The sequence below is a fragment of the Schistocerca serialis genome, chromosome 1, assembly GCF_023864345.2.
Source record: "Schistocerca serialis cubense isolate TAMUIC-IGC-003099 chromosome 1, iqSchSeri2.2, whole genome shotgun sequence".
NCBI lineage: Eukaryota > Metazoa > Arthropoda > Insecta > Orthoptera > Acrididae > Schistocerca > Schistocerca serialis.
The window spans coordinates 920,160,098-920,175,014 of record NC_064638.1 but is presented as its reverse complement, the minus strand read 5'-3'; the positions used below and the strand labels follow the sequence as shown (position 1 = coordinate 920,175,014).

Genomic DNA, 14,917 nt, shown 5'->3' with positions numbered 1-14,917 from the left:
GATTGTACACCAGTCAGGTTCTTCTCAGAGTATGTTGATAAAATAGCTCCATATTTAGCAATTATATACAACCACTCGCTCACAAAAAGATCCGTACCTAAATACTGGAAAACTGCTCAAGTCACACCAATACCCAGAAAGGGAAGTAGGAGAAATCCGCTGAATTACAAGCCTATGTCACTAACGTCGATTTACAGTAGGGTTTTGGAACATATACTGTATTCGAACATTATGAAGTACTCCGAAGAAAACGATTTATTGACACATAGTCAGCACGGTTTCAGAAAATATCGTTCTTGCGAAATTCAACTAGCTCTTTATACTCATGAAGTAATAAGTGCTATCGACAGAGGATGTCAAATTGATTCCATATTTTTAGATTTCCAGAAGGTTTTCGACACCGTTCCTCACAAGCATCTTCTAACCAAATTGCGTTCCTACGGAGTATCGCCTCAGTTGTGCGATTGGATTCGTGATTTCCTGTCAGAAAGGTCACAGTTCGTAGTAATAGACGGAAAGTCATTGATTAAAACAGAAGTAATATCCGGCTTTCCCTAAGGAAGTATTATAGGCCATCTATTGTTCCTGATGTATATTAACGACGTACGAGACAATCTGAGTAGCTGTCTTAGATTGTTTGCAGATGATGCTGTCATTTACCGTCATGCAAAGTCATCAGATGATCAAAACGACTTCCAAAGTGATTTAGATAAGATATCTGTATGGTGCGAAACGTGGCAATTGACCCTGAATAAGGAAAAGTATGAAGTTACTCACACGAGTACTAAAAGAAATCAGATAAATTTCGATTACGCGATAAGTCACAAAAATCTGAATGCTGTAAATTCAACTAAATACTTATGGATTGCAATTACAAATAACCGAAATTGGAACGATCACGTAGATAATATTGTGGGTAGAGCAAATCAAGACTGCGATTCATTGGCAGAACACGTAGAAGGTGCAACAGGTCTACTAAAGAGACTGCTTACACTACGCTTGTCCGCCCTATTCTGTAGTATTGCTGTGCGGTGTGGGATCAGCATCAGATGAAACTGACGGATGACATCTAAAAGATACAAAGAGGGCAGCTCGTTTTGTATTATCGCGAAATAGGGGAGATAGTATCACAGACATGATACGTAAATTGGAGTAGCAATCATTACAACAAAGGCGTTTTTCGTTGCGACGGGATCTTCTCATGAAATTTCGATGACGAGTTTTCTCCTCTAATTGCGAAAACATTCTATTGCCACCCACCTACATACGGAGAAATGATCATCACGATAAGATAAATCAGAGCTCGCACTGAAAAATTTAAGTGCTCGTTTTTCACGCGTGCCGTTCGAGAGTGGAAATATAGAGAGACAGCTTGAAGGTGGTTTATTGAACCCTCTGCCGGGCCCTTTATTGTGAATAGCAGAGTAATCACGTAGATAGAATACATGGAGTACATAGGCAATCACAATACAATAAAAATAATTAAAAACAGAAAATTAGGAAATAGAAAGAATAGACTGTGTGGGAAGCACTGGAAAACTGTGAGGGTTTTAGGTGAAGCTTAGAAGAAGGGAATCTTTGAGCTGTGGCTGGTCATTTAAGATTCAATCAAGAGTGTGAGTCAGATGTTTGTTTATTTCCAGGGCTTCTAAAAGGCTGAGCTTTAGCCAACAAAGGCGTTCAGAATCAAATTTGAACATTTCTGCTTTTTCCCTAACCGTTTTAACGCTTTTCTGTGGTCTCTACTTTGATTATTTATTATTTATTTATCGTATGGCATACACTATAAGTTTATAAATCACAAGAATAGCTATAGAATTTGCTGTGGGAAGAGGTAGCAGGCACCGTATCAAGATTTGCCGCGCTTTCCAAGTGATTTATTGTTTCCAACTACAGTGCTACCAATCCTTTCGATCCTCGTTACTGGGTCCCACAGTGCTGAGGACACGACTTCACTGCCTGCGAAATGGCTTGCCCCACGGAATGGCTGTCTCAGCGACCCATGCACGCACAACAATTTACACAGTTCCTTCATTAAAACCGACATGAAGTTGGTCCCTTGGTCAGTAATTATTGTCTCCGGTACACCAAAATTCAAAATCCAGTTCTTCACTAATGCTTGCGCGACCATTGCTGCCTGTTGATTTGGCATAGCCACCACCACCACATACCTCGAAAAGCGGTCTACTATTGTCAGAACGAATCCGTTCCCCAATTGTGTTCACCTGAAAGGTCCTAAGACATCGATCCCCAGCATAGAGAATGGACATGTCGCTTCTGGCAATCGTTGTAGCTGCATCTGTTTCCAGCTCAAATCTGCTCCCTGAACTCATGGTATACAATTCTTGATATACTGATCCACATCTACTTTCCTACCTCTCCACCAATACCTCTCCGCCACTCTCCTATTCATTGCTCTACACCCTCCATTCAAGATAACACGTGACCATCGCTCAACTTCGCTAGCACCACTACCATTGGCCCTAACCTCGTTTCCCTAACAGAAGACCGTCGTACATATTAAATTGTGGCTGTGTGTGGTGTCACCGCCAGACACCACACTTGCTAGGTGGTAGCCTTTAAATCGGCCGCGGTCCGTTAGTATACGTCGGACCCGCGTGTCGCCACTATCAGTGATTGCAGACCGAGCGCCACCACACGGCAGGTCTAGTCTAGAGAGAGTCCCTAGAACTCGTCCCAGTTGTACAGCCGACTTTGCTAGCGATGGTTCAGTGTCTACTTACGCTCTCATTTGCCGAGACGATAGTTTAGCAAGCCTCCAGCTACGTCATTTGCTACGACCTAGCAAGGCACCATATTCAGTAATTATAATGAATTCTGAACAGACAATATTGTGAATCATGTACCGTCAATAGCGACATTCATCATTAATGGATTAAAGTTAAGTATCAAACTAATTACGTCCGCTTTCTGAATTCTAATTCCTTGTCATGTTCCAGACCTCACGTCAGTAGAGTCCTTCCCTCCTCACGCCAGCCTGCGTGAGCTAAAACGCGTGCATTTCGGCCCCCACTAGTACCACGGTGTTGGCTCTTCTGCCAACACAACACTGTGTCCGATACAATTTACAATCGTTGTCCGCGTCCTGTAATTCTTACCATACTGCTAGGTCATAACCTACGGCTTCTACTTTTGCCACCTTCCTACTTAGTGCATCCGCATTACAGTGCTTCTTTCCAGGATTATGCACCACCTCGTAGTCGAATTCACTAAGCTTCAGAGCCCATCTAGCGAGTCTGGTGGACGGATCCTTCAACCCCAACAACCACTTCAATGCAGCATGATCTGTCACTACCCGAAATCTTCTCCCATATAAGTAACATTTAAAATAAGTGATTCCATAGATTACGCTAAGCATCTCCCTCTCTGTTGTTGAGTAGTTCTTCTCTGCTGCATTCAACTGTCTAGACGCATAGGCTACAGGACGTTCTTTCCCATCAATTTTCTAAGTAAGAACACACCCTAATGCTTGATTCGATGCATCGCCAGCTAGAATAAACTCCTTTTCAAAATCTGGAAACGCAAGAACCGGACTTGATGTTAACACTTCTTTCAGTTTGTTAAACGCTTTCTGACTCTCTCCTGTCCACTCAAATTTCACACCCTTCCGTAAAAATCGTGTCAACGGCTGTGCTAAATCTGCAAAACCCTTCACCGACTTCCGATATAAATTGCAAATTTCGATGAACGACTGCACTTCCTCAACTGTTTTCGGTTCCAGAAATTCCCTTACAGCCTGTACCAACCTTGGATCTGTTCGCACTCCATCCTTGCTGATAATATAACCCAAATATTTTACTTCTTCTAATGCAAAATGATACTTCTCCATGCTCAACGTCAAACGAGATGCTCTTAACCTCATAAAGACTTCCCTTAACCGCTGTCTATGTTGCTCCATATTACTTGAAAATACTACACTATAATATCATCCAAAAGGACCAGACCCTGCCGTGTTTCATACCCCTCAAGACACTGTCTAGCAACCTCTGAAACGTTGCCGGAGCGTTTTTCAAACCGAATGGCATTCTAATGTGCTGAAAATGGCCTCCAGGAGTAGAGAAAGCAGTTTTTGGACCACCCTCTGGATCCATCGTAGAAAAGTACTGGCCCTGACCTAAGTGATCCAAAGTCTCCGATATGTTTGGAATGGGGTATGCGTCCGTTACTGTCTTATTACTGTGGTATCGGTAGTCACAACATAACCTGTATTTCTTAGTTCCATCCATAGATTTTTTAGACACAACGACAATCTCTGCTCCCCAGCAACTATTACTAAGTTCTATAATACCGTCCGCAAGCTGCTGATCAATGAAATCTTCCACAATTGACTGCAAATACCTCAGCATTCTGTATGGTTTACGGTAAACAGATGCTTCATTCCCTGTTGGTATCCTATGTTGAACTAATGGAGTTGCTGGTAACGACCCTTGTGGAAAAAACAAATCGTTAAGTTCCCACAATAAGTCTTCCATTTTCTCTTTTTCTCCTCCTTTCAAATGCTTAATTTTGTCACGCAATGCAGCTCTATCGGCAGTTAGTGGTTCAAATGGCTCTGAGCACTATGGGACTCAACTGCTGAGGTCATTAGTCCCCTAGAACTTAGAACTAGTTAAACCTAACTAACCTAAGGACATCACAAACAGCCATGCCCGAGGCAGGATTCGAACCTGCGACCGTAGCAGCCTTGCGGTTCTAGACTGCAGCGCCTTTAACCGCACGGCCACTTCGGCCGGCGGCAGTTAGTGGTTGATCGCTTCGCCTACCTCTCGAACACTAGTCTTCGTCAACTGGCACATCCAAATTTGCTACTGAAACTCCTTTCCTCAAATTCGCGTCTATAACGCTAAAATCATCCACGTTCACGGCAACTACTCTGCCGTCGTTCCCCTCCTGTACGCGTACAACACTACGTTTCACAAAACAACCGAATGGACCCAAAACTTCATTATCCTCCAATGGTTCAATAACACATACTGTACTTACATGTAGATTTGACTCCACACTTATCCAGAGCGACTTCTCAGTGCCACTATGCACACAGTCATGCGAATTAAGCCTTAATGCTAATGTACGCGGTTCAATTGGTTTGTTCATTACGTTGAACGCCCTTCGCAACAGCTCTGCATTGGCAACAGTTTCCCCTAATTGAAATAACATTCCACCATGTTTCACAGTTCGTTGTGCAAGATCAATTTTGGCATGATGTTGATGCAAGAAATCTACTCCTAGGATCATGTTGTAGCCTTCACTTTCCCATGGTACTACCTCCATGCATGCATTAAATCAGGCTTTGTCTACTCAAAAGTCAACTGTCACCAACCCCAATGGCGTGACCTCCTTATCCCCCACTCCACGCAGCCCATAACGTGGTGGGTCTAGCTTCCTTCGTCCCATTATATTTCTAGTAGCCACTGACACTTACGCACCTGTGTCCAACATAATCTTAAGCTTTTTAGTTCCTATGGATCCTACCACTGAACATTCCACGTCTGCATACGTATTCGTAGCACTGAAATTAAACGGGAGCTCCCTTAGGTGGGTCTTGGCCCCCTCTGTCATTTAACGCTTGTCCACCTCTCCTATCTCCACTTCTTCATCCTCGCCGCTGCCAATTTCCACCCCTTCCTTTATTCTTCGGTGTCTGGGTACATTACCTCTGCACATGTCCAGTACGACCACACTTCAAAGCATTTCACACCCGCTGTAATCACTGTTTGCTCTCGAGTACCCTTGTTGCCACAGCTCTTTCCTCACATTGAACTGCCAGCTGAATGGCCGAATACAAATCTTTTGGAGTCCCTTCACGCACTTTCCGTGCCATATGCGTCGGTAACCCTCTCAAAAAATACATCAAGTGCCCTTTGCTCTGCCTCCTGCAAAGAACACTATTCGCTTCATCGCTCTGACCCAACTAATAAGTATACTCATTAATTTCCTTTATCCTGTCTGCAAATTTCTCCATCGTCTCCCCCTGTCTCTTTGACATTGTACTTAACCTCTCTCTAAAGTACCGAGCGCTATTCTGTTTTTTTGTACCTTTGTAAAAGCCCTTCCTTTAGCTGCTTAAACTGTCCTGCCTTCCTTAAGGCCTTAAAACACCTTACATATGTTTTCGCTTCAGACGTTAATCTAATCTTAGCTATATGTAACAACTGCTCATCAGACCAACCATTCATTACAGCCGAAGTCTCCGAGTCCTCCACAAACGAACGCACATCCTCAGATGCCTTGCCAGAAAACGGAATAATCAAACTCGCGGCAGCTGGATCAATCTTCTTCACCCTAGGCAACAAGGACTGATCAGATGCGGATTCCCGCTCACTTCTAGATGTTAATTCATTTCTCAACTGCTTATTGTCTGCTGTAAATTGTGCTATTTTTTCCAACAAAATCCGCACCACTTCTGGTTCCGACACACCTTGCATCCCTGACTCTGCCACTGTGTTCCTTTCATTCCCAGTTAGTCGCGAAAAAAAAACATTTAAGCACAAGCATAACCCAACTCCCTCCCCCTCAGTATCATCATACTTGGTAACATCATACTCAAACCAATAAAAAAGTAATTAAATGCTACAAAAAGTAATTAATCTTACTGCCCCAAATACACTAACACTTATTCTGACAAAAAAAAAATATGCCTATCAAAACATCTAAATTGTCTGCCATGAGCCATACTCAAAAACACTCAAAGGCAAGAAAACGTCCAACACTGAAAAGAAAACTGTTCAAAGTTCACCACATCTTGTGAATGCAATACAGGTGGTGGGCTCGAACATCATACTGGACAGACGACGTTCGCTATTCTGAGACCAAATGTAGCTGCAACTTCTGCCACTGAATGTAATAGCAACACCAAATGTAGTGGGAAGAGGTAGTAGGCACCGTATGAAGACACATCTGAGCTTTCCAAGTGATTTAGTGTTTCCAACTACACTGTTCCCATTCCTCTCGATCAGCATCACTGGGTCCCACAATGCTGAGGACACCACTTCGCTGTCTGCATAAAGGCTTGGCACAGAATGGCTGCCTCAGCGACCTGTGCACACACTGCTGTGTGTCGGCCTTGTACAGCAGCGAATTTGTGGCGTCATCAGGATGCCAGCAGTTGACTCAGTGGTCTGCATTCCTGCCAAGCGGTGAGCTGTGTGCTTCTCGCCAGCATGGCTGAGACTGCGGCGACAACAAGCGCTCATGATCCGGAGTCCAAGTCTGCAGCCCTCGCCTCGGGATGCCTCCGGCGTGTGTTGGAAGCCAGGATGACTGTCCACAGTAATGAGCCGTGAGTGGCCCGCCGCGGGGTGGCTATGGACCCCACGTCGGCTTCAGAGTGTCGAACTAGTGACCCGCTGTGGACTGGAACGCTGGCGCCCCATGTGCTGCTGCGTGTAGCTGGTGGTGTGACATGCCCCACCGTCCAGGAGAGCTGCCACATTTGAATGAATATCGTTAGAAACCTGCACCTATTTATATGCGGCTGTGCACCTCTATTTTGCCATATGCGCCGTTTTGCGTCACGTACTCATAACATGCTTGGTTCGCCATTGGGCCCCTTCTGCATGTGATTTGCGACATACAAAACCGCTATGTATACTCTTTCAGCAATTTGACGGCCCTGTGGCCTCTATTCTACTTCACAACTGTTGGTATGCGTAACTCACTGCAATCCGCCCTGCACTTGGCTGTAACTAGTGCTCAGAATATCGCACAAAACTAACTTTCCCTATCCTAAACTGCGTTGCCGCTACAATATATAAAATTTATTAAATTACTAAATGTCACCATTTCAGGACAACTCTATAGCATAATATACCAGAAATGAGAACAGCTATAGGCGAATTTCTAGGCCATTTTTGTACTTTATCACACAACTCGTCACTGCCTAATGCCCTTCGGACCATTCTGATCTGGATTGTCTGCAGTTGTCCTAAGTGAAGTCATTCGAGTAACAGGAGGATTTCTTCGGTACGGCCGGGTATAATTTCTTGCTCTATTGTTCTAAAACCTATGCTTGCATTTCATCGTTAATGGCGTCTCTTAGGCGGGACACTAAACGTCAGATTTGTTTCCTTATTTTCCTAGGAAATAATTCCAATGAACTCTTTGCTTTGCGAAAAGCCAGTTCAAGCCATATGTAACAGTAGCACAGGTGCTCAGGGATCTGAAGCAGGGATCCCTGGAAGAAAGGCGATGTAGTTGTCATGAAACTGTTTCTGGTAAAATTATACAGAGGGCATTCGGGAGAGACTGTGCACCAATTCAATCGTCTCCATTCTATATCTCTGTTAGAGTTTGTGAGATTAAGATGAGAGAAAATATAATGAGTGTGGTAGTATGCAGTCATTTGTTCCTGCTCAACAGGCTAAAGCAATGGGGCATCAACTCGTTACTCGTAACACTGATAAGTAAGTAAATAAGATGTAGACCTTAGAATAAAATAATTTAGAGTTACTGGGTTTATTTACTTATTTTATCGCCGGTACCTTTAAATTTCGATAAATTAAGCCATTATTCTGTCTGCTTGCACAATGGACCTGTCGTGGGATGGGATGGGAAGAGGAGGCTGGTAAGTGTTAAGGTAATTCAGTGAAAAATCATGATGTTCAATGGCATAAACTGAGAGGACAGTATGAACTAAATCTATGGTGAAATAAACTGCTATAAAACTAACAGAATATGAATATTGGTAAGAAAGTTGCCGCAAGAAATATCTTAATGGTCTGAATTATGCTACATTACAAATAGGGTCAATAAGGAACAAAATATTAATCTCTGAAAACAATCTTCTAAAAAAAGGTGATACAAGAAATAAAACTCCTGCAATACCTGAAATAAAAGATTGTAACCCTACTTTTGGAAATATAAAACTTTAAATGATTATTTACTTGCTGCTTTACATCAAAGTGCGGCTGTTTTGCAACCTGAATAAAAACATGAAAAAACAAAAAATAAAAGGAAATTTATTGTGGTAGGAAACAATTCAATGGATCCATTATATTGCAGACATTTTTATTACTGTAGTGATGTAAAATTAAATTAGATAGGATAAAAGCAGGTGGCATCAGTTTACCTCTACAGTACTTGAATAGCTATACGTATGGGAGTAGGAAGGATAGAAAGAAAAATGCAAATGTTAGGAAGAAGAGAGAACTGGTGCTACGTAGCAGTCATGGCAGAGGTGTAAGTCTTCAGTTACAGGAGAAGTTAGGGGAGGAATATCAGTTCACTAGCATTTTTCAAGTCGGGTGGCGGATTGAAGTACGTGAGTGAAAGTTTAGGGCCTTTGTGTAAGAATTCCACTAAAGATGACCAGGTAGTGGTAGGCGGTGTGGCAGGCAACAGAGTGGAAAGAGATGGGGCATACAACATATGTGGTGACCTGAGTAAGACAGCGTCCCGATCTGGTGGCACCAATATGAACATGGCTGAGCTGAGCCCGCGGTGTGATGGGCCTCCTTTCGGCAGTGCTGTACGGAGAGTCAAAACGGAGGTGGAGAGGACGCTGGTAACTGTTGGCCGTACACACATTGCACTGATGCCGCTGGAGACAACCGGGAGGTGAGGTTACACTAGGCAGCTTCTGCATCTTAACAGTACTGGGAAATAGAGGTTGGTGGAGATAATTAGTGAGAGCATAGCGCGTGGATGTGGAGCCACACGTGATCAAATACATGTTATATATAGGATAACTGGGCCTGTTTTAGGATAAACCATGAAACGATGATAACAGGCTCCCCTCCCTACACAGTATCCCCTGAAGTTTAGACATTTCTTCATTGTGTTTACAGAAGACAGCATGTACCACTGAAGTACCAAAACTCTACAGAAATTGACTCTGAATTTGTATTCTTTATCAAAATGTGCAGTAAATTAAAAATAAGGTGGACTGTCTTGAAGATGATTTACAGTCTTTGAAGAGCACGGTTGTATGCGTTACAGATCACTGATGTAAAGATAATGGAATGAAGTCAATACATCTATGCAAAATTTGCCTCCCCATACCATAACAGCTGCAAGACCAAAACTATCATGTTCGACAACGTTGCTAGGTGAATTTCGTGTTCGCGCCCCTCGTCATATGAGGGTGCGTTCAGCATCGTCGCACACGATTGTCTTGGTGGTCCAAGTGTTATGTGTGGAACCACGGACCTCCAAATCTTTGAACACAGTACACTGTCTGGTCAACATTGTGACACTTTACGCCTTTCCGATGTGCGTCTTTTCAGGTGTGCACTCGAATTTTACTTAATTTTTATGACTGCCAATGTGCGACCGCAGCGAACAGCACATGTGGAGGAGCTCTTGGAACAAGAGGATATTTGGCAAATGGACTAGCCTGTCCGTTCCTCGGGCTTAAGTCTTGTCGAGAACGTGTGGGTTGCGCTATTGAGGGGAGGACAAGAAGAGTCGGTTTTCCGAACGGTCTGGTACAGGCTGGTGATACTGTAAAGGATATATCAGTAGTATAGTGGTTCCGGTGTCATGAGCGGGTTTCTTGCTTGATGTGTGCAGCGACGAAGAGCACAATTGTATTTATATCAAAAACATCGTATCGAGCTTTCTCTTTCGGGCCATCCTGGTTTAAGTTTTCCGTTGTTTTCGTAACTGAGGTCAGGCAAATGCCGGGATGGCTGCATCATCAAGGTACAGTCGACAACCTGCTCTGTCCTCCTAAAGCATACAGGGTGGTCCATTGATCGTGACCGGGCCAAATATCTCACGAAATAAGCGCCAAACGAAGAAACTACAAAGACGAAACTTGTCTAGCTTGAAGGGGGAAACCAGATGTCGCTATGGTTGGCCCGCTAGATGGCGCTGCCATAGGTCAAACGAATATCAACTGCGTTTTTTAAAATAGGAACCCTCATTTTTATTACACATTCGGGTAGTACGTAAAGAAATATGAATGTTTTAGTTGGACCACTTTTTACGCTTTGTGATAGACGGCGCTGTCATAGTCACAAACATATGGCTCACAATTTTAGAGGAACATTTGGTAACAGGTAGGTTTTCTAAATTAAAATACAGAACGTAGGTACGTTTGAACATTTTATTTCGGTTGTTCCAATGTGATACATGAACCTTTGTGAACTTATCATTTCTGAGAACGCATGCTGTTACTGCGTGATTACCTGTAAATACCACATTAATGCAATAAATGCTCAAAATTATGTCCGTCAACCTCAATACATTTGGCAATACGTGTAACGACATTCGTCTCAACAGCGAGTAGTTCGCCTTCCACAATGTTCGCACATGCATTGACAATGCGCTGACGCATGTTGTCAGGCGTCGTCGGTGGATGACGATAGCAAATATCTTTCAACTATCCCCACAGAAAGAAATCCGGGGACGTCAGATCCGGTGAACGTGCGGGCCATGGTATGGTGCTTCGACGACCAATCCACCTGACATGAAATATGCTATTCAATACCGCTTCAACAGCACGCGAGCTATGGGCCGAACATCCATAATGTTGGAAGTACATCGCCATTCTGTCATGCAGTGAAACATCTTGTAGTAACACCGGTAGAACATTACGTAGGAAATCAGAATACATAGCACCATTTAGATTGCCATCGATAAAATGGGGGCCAATTATCCTTCCTCCCATAATGCCCCACCATACATTAACCCGCGAAGGTCGCTGATGTTCCACTTGTCGCAGCCATCGTGGGTTTTCCGTTGCCCAATAGTGCATATTATGCTGGTTTACGTTACCGCTGTTGGTGAATGACGCTTCGTCGCTGAATAGAACGCGTGCAAAAAATCTGTCATCGTCCCGTAATTTCTCTTGTGCCCAAAGGTAGAACTGTACACGACGTTCAGAGTCGTCGCCATGCAATTCCTGGTGCGTAGAAATATGGTACGGGTGCAATCGATGTTGATGTAGCATTGTCAACACCGACGTTTTTGAGATTCCCGATTCCCGCGCAATTTGTCTGCTTCTGATGTGCGGATTAGCCGCGACAGCAGCTAAAACACCTACTTGGGCATCATCATTTGTTGCAGATCGTGGTTGACGTTACACATGTGCCTGAACACTTCCTTATACGTTTGTGACTATTACATCGCCACCCATCGCAAACCGATAAAAGTGGTCCAACTAAAACATTCATATTTCTTTACGTGCTACACGAATATGTATTAAAAAATGGGGGTTCCTATTTAAAAAAAAACGCAGTTGATATCCGTTTGACCTATGGCAGCGCCATCTAGCGGGCCAACCATAGCGCCATCTGGTTTCCCCTTTCAAGCTAGACGGGTTTCGTTCTTTGCAGTTTTTTCGTTTGATGCTTATTTCGTGAGATATTTGGCACGGTCACTATCAATGGGCCACCCTGTATATGTTCTGTGTTTATGTACGAGGGCGTGGTGAAAAGTAATACGTTCGACTCCTTTATGTGAAAAGTCTCACTACCTTTGAAATAAGAAATTCCGTGCGAACAGGCCTCGTAATGTCCATCGCGACCGACCGACCGTCATGTCATTATCAACCTATAGGCGTCAGTGGATACGGACATGGAGGGGCGGTGTGTCAGCACACTACTCTCTCAACCATTGTCAGCTTTCGTCACCGGAGCCGCTACTTTTCAGTCAAGTAACTCTTCAATTGGCTTCACAAGGGCTGGGTGCACCGTGGCTGCCAAGAGCACTTGGCAGACCGGTACGGTCACCCACCCAACTAGAAGTTCAACAGTGCTTAACGTCAGTGATCTGATGGGAACCGGTGTTACTATTGCTGCAAGGACGTTGGCTTTTAAAATAAAACAGACGCTATTAACGCTCTACGTCTTTATTCTACAAGCCTATATACTTATTTCTCAACAATGAACACATTTCTTCAAACGAGAGACCAGTTTGTTGATACCATCATTGTAGAGTCTGTGATTTTGTTGATGGAACCACAACCTCGCGTCTGGTTGCACCACTTCATCAATATCAAAATTAAGTCCTCGAAGGCGTTTTTTAAGATTTCTAAACAGATGAAAATTGGATTGTGCTGGGGATGATAGTTGATAGTGATATCAAAGTGTTGGAATTTTGCAGATGTGGCAGTGTTTGTGCGTGGTCCGTCATTGTCACACTGAAGGAGAGGGTGCTCCATGTGTGGGCGAGCTCTGCGAATTTTGAAGCTCTATTACAGAACACTGTTCCTCGCGCAACGACATAGTTACGTTACATAGTGCCTTGTTACACGCTACAAGTCGGAGCCCTCTAATGCAGAGCGCTGCAAATATGTAGGCATGATGTGTGCTATCGCACTTTTTCTGTCACCTTTTTCTCTTTCAGCTCAAATGCTTATGCGTGACCGCGCAAATGATCTGTTCAGAACAAAGACTCATTACGACTGCAATAGAGAAAGATTATGTCTGACTCGTGATATAAAAACTCTATCGATAGAATGTGGAACATTACGTATACTATGTATGAGCTTACTTATTTCGGATTTAGCAATTGCGGAGAGTAGGATAACATCAGAACTGCAATTAACGGCATTGTTGTAAGCTGCCATTTTGAAAACGGAATGTAATTTGATTAATTACGATAACATTCTGTTTCATACAAGAGGACGATGTGTCTTGAAATGTAGCTATGAAGATCATTTATGGAGAGATATAATTTCTTGACTGGAACTTTTAACTTTGTATTCTGTCTTACGGCAGGTCTTGTCATGGGGGAAGCTTCGTCAGAGAGGTCCTCCGCATGAGCGTCTAGGGAAGTGATTCCAATGGTGGTTTCCCGTTGCCTTCCACTGGTGATGATAAGATGAGTACACCACAACACCCAGTCCCTGAGCTGAGAAAATCTCCGACCCAGTCGGAAATTGAACCCGGGCCCTTGGTGTGACAGACCGCCGCGCTGACCATTCAGCTATCGGGGTAGACTCATGACTGGAAAAGGTACTTTAATTCTTTCGTTGTTTTTAACTTCTCCCTTGTCTGTGGTTGGAACATTATTCGGTGTATAGTGAATTTTATATCCTGGGAAATCAGTAGAACCTGCACCACGGTCGCTTATGCACTATTTTGAGACATTAATTTCTGAATTTTTATAGAATTTAAAGCACAGCTTGGTCACTGATTCCCATGCTGCAAAGGGAGTACGTCATAGCACCCAAGACGGCTTCCCCACAGCGTACGATTGTTGTGCGTCTGCTTATTTTAAGAATTTTCAGAGTCGACGATCGCCGGAATTCTGCAGAGCCACAGAAATTTTGTTCCATGTAGTGACTTCGACATCGAGAGGCAGACAGAGTATGTTTATGAACTGTAACTGTCTATCATCTTGTTTTATAGACTAGAGAATTCAAAATAATAAATAAATTTATACCTGGGAGTGTGGGACATATATGGTTTAAAATATTGGGAAAGTTTCCATTCAAATAACTAGATAGAATTCAGTCACAATAATTTAACTTAAATCGGGAGAGAAGTTAAAGTAGAATAAAGATGTAAAATTTTAATAATGTTTATTTTATTTAAAAGTTTTTGTACAAGAGATTCGAAAGTATTGCTTTTCAGCAAGCTCTCATCTATTTGGTAAGATCTTATGGGACCAAACTGCTGAGGTCATCGGTCCCTAAGCTTACGCATTACTTAATCTAACTTAAACTGACTTACGCTAAGGACAACACACACACAGCCATGCCCGAGGGAGGACTCGAACCTCCGACGGGAGGAGCCGCGGGAACAGTGGCAAAACGCCCTACACCGCACGGCTACCCCGCGCATAGTATGTTAAGTGTTTCAACAAGAATCTCTGTTTCTTGTCCAAATAACAATCTCTTGACGAAAAGTGGCATAAAGCACGACTTCATCATGCTACATCCTTCGACGACGAAATTTCTTCATAACACTTATTAGTGAAAAGTTCGTTGTGGAATACTACATGTCAG

The 14,917-nt window shown here is 43.3% G+C and overlaps 1 protein-coding gene across 1 annotated transcript in view; it reads left to right on the top strand.

Annotated features, from left to right (window-relative positions):
- The first annotated feature begins 8,546 nt into the window (after positions 1-8,546).
- The window catches only part of LOC126448373 (sodium channel protein Nach-like), a 117,658-nt gene continuing 111,287 nt past the window's right edge, over positions 8,547-14,917 (top strand). Inside the window, exon 1 of the mRNA XM_050090996.1 lies at positions 8,547-8,584. Coding sequence (XP_049946953.1) covers positions 8,547-8,584 — 38 coding nt within the window. The remainder of the gene's footprint in view (positions 8,585-14,917) is intronic.